The following is a 6000-nucleotide window of genomic DNA, read 5'->3' on the forward strand; positions in this document are numbered from 1 at the left end:
TGATTATTCCTCTTATATAAAAAAACAAAAACAAAAACAAAAACAAAAACAAAAAAAAACACCAGAAGTGGGGCTTCATCTTTGATGCTGAGGCGATGACTGGCCTCCTGAGGCCACAGTGCCTTTCCGGTCGGCCCTCTGTCCTGTCCCCAGAGATGCCACAGGGAGGGACTGGCCTCGCAGATGTGGCCACATTACCTATGATGGCTTTTCAGGAGGCCGGAGTGGTTCACTGCAACCACGAAAACATGAGTCTGACCTTTTCCGCAGACTTTTAACTACAAGTTAGAAAGAAAGGAGGCACAGGGGGTCGAGTGAGGACATTGACCGGCTGGGGTGTTGTTTTCCTAACAGCTTACTTAACCGATCCCACCTTTATTTTCATATCTTTATTTCATTGGAGAAGCAGGACCGTGCCCCAGTCTGTCCCTACACCGGCGACCTGGAAATTCTGAGCCTGGAAACATGACCGCATCCATGTGGTTACAGATCAGTTCAGGGGCCACATTTTATCCCCGTTTTGTCGCTGCATCATGTGGGGTGACCGACGCCACACTGATGCCACGTGCTGCCGGGTCGGGAAGGAACACGTGTGCGCCTCGGCTCCCTTTCTGAACGGGTGGCGGATTCAATGAGACTAAGAACCCAGGTCTCTTTGCCGTTTGCTTCCTGTGCGATTTACCTGCAGCAGAGGTGCAGTGACGTGCCCGTGGAGCAGTGTCATCATCGGTTGGAAGCGGTGGCGTTTCGAGGCCGCTTCCCTCCGTGCCGGCCCTGCGGGCTGTTGTAGGATAAGGATCACTCGTCTGCCCTGGGGGGTGATCGATACCTCCTGTCACTGTCATTGATCCGCCCCGGGCTCGTAGTCAACCCTGATACCGGCTGTTGCCACTTTAAGCCGTCGTTTCTTTGAAAATGGCTCTCACAAGCAGTGATCTGAGCTATCGTCTCGCTGAACACTGATAAACCCACCGTCTTCCCATTTGGCACAAAGGGCATTTGCAGCGTCTCGCTTGTGTCCTGCTGTGTCAGCCTGGCCCTCGAGGGCTCGCCCTGCCCTGTCCCTGTGCCTTTCACAAGTACCTAAGCACCCCGGTCATCGCGTCCCTTAAATAGGCGTCTGCTTTTTTTTAACTGTGCTTAATAACCTTAAGAAAACTTAAGCCTATTATTTTGCGTGACTTTTCTGTAACGCCTCAATGCCAGTCCCTGAGTTCTGTCTCTCCGTATTTATTCCCTTCTGCACGTGAAGCCCCAGGTCGTCTTGGTATTTACTTGTCTGTGAATCGGGAGGAAATCTGGGCAACGAGGAAGAGCCTACAGCACCACCGTTTTGTCCTTGAAACTCCTTCCCTCACGTCGGGCTAAATGTGAGCCTCCACCGAGAGGCTGCTAAAAACTCCGCTCCGACCTTTCCTTAGATGCTAGCGTTCTGCGATCTCATCCTGGCTCGTTCTGCCCCCCACGTCTGCTCCTGTATTCATCCGTTCATTCACTCATTCATTCATGTGTCCGCTCATTCACATCCTTGTGTGCTCAGCACCTGTTACAGACCATGGCCTGTGTGGCAGGCGTCCGTGGCGGTCATGAGGTCACGAGGGTGCCAAGAGCAAGGGGGCAACGTCTGCCCTCCATCGTTCACGCCCTGACAGGAGGTTTGTCTATCACCTTTGCAACTATCAGTTCATTCGGAGGAATCCCAAGAGGCAAACAACAGCCCATGGACCAAATACGGCCGGCCGCCCTTTCTTTTTTTTTCTTTTTTTCTTTTTTAATGTTTATTTTATTTTTGAGAGACAGAGCGTGAGCAGGGGAGGGACAGAGAGAGAGGGAGACACGGAATCCGAAGCAGGCTCCAGGCTCCGAGGTGTCAGCGCAGAGCCTGACTCAGGGTTCGAACCCACCAACCTTGGGATCATGACCCGAGCCGAAGTCGGACGTTTAACCGACTGAGCCACCCAGGCGCCCCTGGCCACCCTTTTCTTTTTGTAAATTATTTTATTGAGGCACAGCTGCCCCCATTCTGTAAATAATGTGGTTCCCTCGTGAAGACTTCAAACATGCCCCTAACGTTGTTCATCCCACTCCATTTGCAGTGTTGGAAGAGATTAGACAAAAAGCTGCCTTTAAACGGGTCACTTGGGCAGTGGCCACAGGTATCCGGCCGACCCTCTCTCATGCGGCCTTCCTAGTTCCAAGAGCAAGGAAGGGCTCCTCGCCCAGCCCCGGAGAACATCTCCGAGGGTTTGTGTGGACCCTGGACGGTTTAGGGGCCTCGTCGGGCACACGAGAGGGGACCCGCAGGTCCTCGTCCAGGAGCGCTCAGCTGTGACAGCACCAGGCCGCCTGGGTGGCCCTGGTTCTGCTTTGCCCTTAAGCATTTAAACTGTCCAGTCCTGAAACCAGTCCCTCTCCAGGGGCCCCTGGATCAACGCGCAGAGCAGCGGTTTCCCTTCTCAGTGGCCGTGTGGCCTTCTGAAGGGCTTTGTGAAAAGCAGTTAATCAGCGATGCCAGAAAGGCCCCGTGTGCGGCAGACCTCCCAGCCCCGGGTCACGCAGAGAGGGCCGTCCCCACCCAGGGTGCAGAGTCGCTTCCCCTCCCTGCCGCTGCCCCGGGTCAGCCCATCCCCCACCCCCACCCCCCACCCCCCAGAGCATGAGTAACGTGGCACCTGCCGTGTTTCCGTGTCTTCTAGCACGCACCGCCTCCGCTGCCCAGCAAGACGCCACCCCCGCCCCCCCCAAAGACCACGCGCAAGCAGACGTCCGTGGACTCTGGCATCGTGCAGTGAAGACAGCGGGACCGCACGGAGAGCACCGGCCGCCGTCCCGTCCCTCCCTCCGCGTCTTCTCCCGCGTCTGGTGTTTACCTCATTAGGCCTGTGATGTCTGATAAGTAGTGCAATTGCTCGTCCTGGAAAGGAGTTCGTTTCCAGCCATGGCGTGGGTGGCCGTTAGCTTCGGGGAGCAAGGCGGATGTGGGTCTGGACCGTACTGTGGTGTTGATCAAAACTGGGGGCTTCTGACTGTGTCTGTCTCGAGAGAGCCGAAGTCTTGCCCAGAAGCCCTCCCTTTGTGCCAAATGACACATTAGCGAAGAACTCGGCTGACCTGGGTTTTGTGCAGTAGGAGAGGTTAGGCCACCACCCACGAGACCGAGTAGTAACTGAATCCTACTCTTCTCCCGAGGCCGAACCCCAGCTTACTCCCGAAGGGTGTTTTATCAACCCTCCTCCTGCGGGTGTGATTTTGCGGTCAAGTGTATCTTCAACCTATATCAGGCAGTTAAGGTCAACTCTTTCAGGGAACTTCCTGATTTCCTTTGGTATAATTTAAAATAGGATATTTCTCAGCTACTGAACAGTTACTAATTTATGGAGTAGAAACACCATTAAAAATACTGGATCAGGTGGGAAAGTAAATACAAGTATAGGAAGATACGTTTTCTTTCTTTTTTAAAAAAGAATGCCTATAGCACAGAGATGGCTTTAACCGGGTGAATTCTTTCTGTCGTCATTCTGTACAGAAGTTTGTATATACGATGGTTCTTAGAACGTAAGGTTTAATGTTTTTGGTCCTTCCGTTTATTGTCATAGGCGTCCGCAAATGAATCTCTATATGTGTTCTTAATTTTTAACTGCTGAAAGTGAAAAAAAAAATACACAAATTAAGCTTTGTTGATTTTTTTTTTTCTAAGCTCCAAAGTCCTGAAAATGTTGGTGGACAATGATTAAGAAAAACAAACAAACCCAACTAACTTTGTATAACCTAATATTTTTATTCTGTCATCTATATTTTTTTATCCACTATAATCATAATACTCTTCTAGTAGGCTCAAAAGTTATTCATTGACAACAAAAAAAATAAAATGCCATTTAAAAAAGACTCACAGTGTCTAAATACTATGTTTTTATCCCTTGATGTAAAAAAAAAATATGTATATAAATGCCATTGGTTTTTTTTTTCTTTTTAAAATATTTTTTAATGTTTATTTATTTTTGAGAGAGAGAGTGCGAGGCGGGGAGGAGCAGAGAGAGAGAGAGAGACAGAATCCAAAGCAGGCTCCAGGCTTCCAGCTGTCGGCACAGAGCCCGATGCGGGGCTCGAACCCACGAGCCGTGAGATCATGACCTGAGCTGAAGTCGGACGCTCAACCGACTGAGCGCCCCTCTTCTTCTTTCTTAAAGAGCTTTGTGAGCCACATTGATGTATGTGCTCATCTTCCTTAATGACCACTGTTGAGCTGTCTTCAGTTTGGGGCCCAGGTAGACAGCACCTGTGTCCCTTGTGCCTGCACAACCTTAGGGACAGAGCAGAGCAGAGCCTGGCACCTGCTGACACTTTCTCCCCTCAGCCCAGCCAGGCTCTCTGGCCGCACATCATTTCTGCCCCTTGTAGACTTTCAGCTGCCAACTTGAGAGAGGGTTTTGTTTAGTGGGATGTGTCATTCAACATCAGACTGCAGAGCTCTGTCTGGATCTTGGGAGGTAAGAAACAAAGAAGGCACTGGGGTCCTCTTTTCCACATAAAGCACATTTGCCTGTATTCCTTCCAGACATGTCCCTGTTTAAATCACAAGGACGTGCCTCTCTGCTCCATGAACCAGACCTCAGAGACATCTGCTGCAGAACCCTAGAGCCTCAGTGGACCCGTCACTCTCACTTGATCACTGCCCCCCAGTTTATTTGTCCTTGTTCCAAGTATGCAGTCCACCCCCAGGAAATGTTAGACACATGTGAACATAGAATTTTTTGTCTTTGTGAATTCCTGCTCTTGAACTGAGATAAATATTCATCCTCCGTTGTGTATATTGGAAACCACATGTCATCCAAGGTCCTAAAATAAGTGTATTGGCATACCAGCCTGGGACAGGAGAGCACAGGAGAGGCCAGCCCCCACGAGGCGGGGAATTGTCGAACAGCCCGCATTTCACGATGCATAAGCTGTTGCCCAAAATTGTAAAAATAGTTCCCGGCCCTACAAAAAATATTCTTCTTCTAGAATGACATCTGGTTGCTAGTTCTCGCCCTGCACAGCCTCCTCCAGAAAGTCTTCCCAGATAATTCCCAGACTCCACACTTCAGGGGAAGCCCCCTTCCCCTGACAGATGCCCCCAACTGCTGTGAATCCCACACTGGTGTCCAGAGCTAGAAAACACGTAGCACAAAATGTCTTCGTCACGTAAGTCAAGGGCTGGACTGCAGAACCACAGCTGAGGAACTGACGTTTGTGTTATCAAGTCTCATCTCGAGAGACTCCTCTGGAGTGAGGTCTGGGGGGACAGCTTGCCCATACAGATGCAATGATATATTTTCTTTTCTCCGAAAAAAACGTTCCTGAACCTTTCTTTCCTCATTGCCTTCCAAGGAAGCTTTTTAGGTTCCCCCATCAAGAAATGTTAATCATTTCCCCATCAAGAAATTTTAACAGTACAGATATGCTGTGTATGTATTCATGTATGCTGTTTATATCTATGCTTTTTACGTGAACAAAGTAAGATTTTTTTTTAGTCCCCTCACCACCAATGTTCACCCTCTAAAGGGTGATATTGCCTCGTGGAGAATGCGTGCTCTAAAACAGGAATGGTGAGGATCTTCTGTTCTATTTTTGCTTTGGGTGCCAGGAAGCTCAAAGCCAAATTTAGCTCCCACACATTCAGCTACACTTTGGTTTTATTCTTCTGCCTTCCAAAGTGCTTTCCAGTCTATTGCAAATCCAGCTTTAGTTAACCCTATTTAACTTTATTTTATTTTTGACTACCCAGTTTAATATGTCTTTTCCTCAAATCTTTATTAAAAGTTTTTTGTTTTTTTTTTTCCCCCAATCTGCCTTTTCTGAATTTGTTAAACATCTGCTGTTCGGTGGGTGATGCCTCAGAAAAACCTACCAGGGAACCTGAGAACCGGTAGCCCTTTGCCCCCAACTAAACCCAAACTGGGGTTCCTCGTTTGTCTCCCTCCAACACAAAGAAGTCGCTACTCCATCCGGGTCCTGTGACGG

The 6000-nt window shown here is 49.4% G+C and overlaps 1 protein-coding gene across 2 annotated transcripts in view; it reads left to right on the top strand.

Moving 5' to 3' along the window:
* Nucleotides 1-3885, top strand: part of DOCK1 (dedicator of cytokinesis 1) — a 521064-nt gene extending 517179 nt beyond the window's left edge. For both annotated transcript variants that reach the window (XM_042909101.1, XM_042909102.1), the window contains exon 52: nucleotides 2697-3885. In XM_042909101.1, coding sequence (XP_042765035.1) covers nucleotides 2697-2792 — 96 coding nt within the window. In that variant the 3' untranslated portion in view covers nucleotides 2793-3885. The remainder of the gene's footprint in view (nucleotides 1-2696) is intronic.
* The last annotated feature ends 2115 nt before the right edge of the window (nucleotides 3886-6000 follow it).

This window comes from Panthera leo, chromosome D2 (assembly GCF_018350215.1).
Source record: "Panthera leo isolate Ple1 chromosome D2, P.leo_Ple1_pat1.1, whole genome shotgun sequence".
Taxonomy (NCBI): Eukaryota; Metazoa; Chordata; class Mammalia; order Carnivora; family Felidae; genus Panthera; species Panthera leo.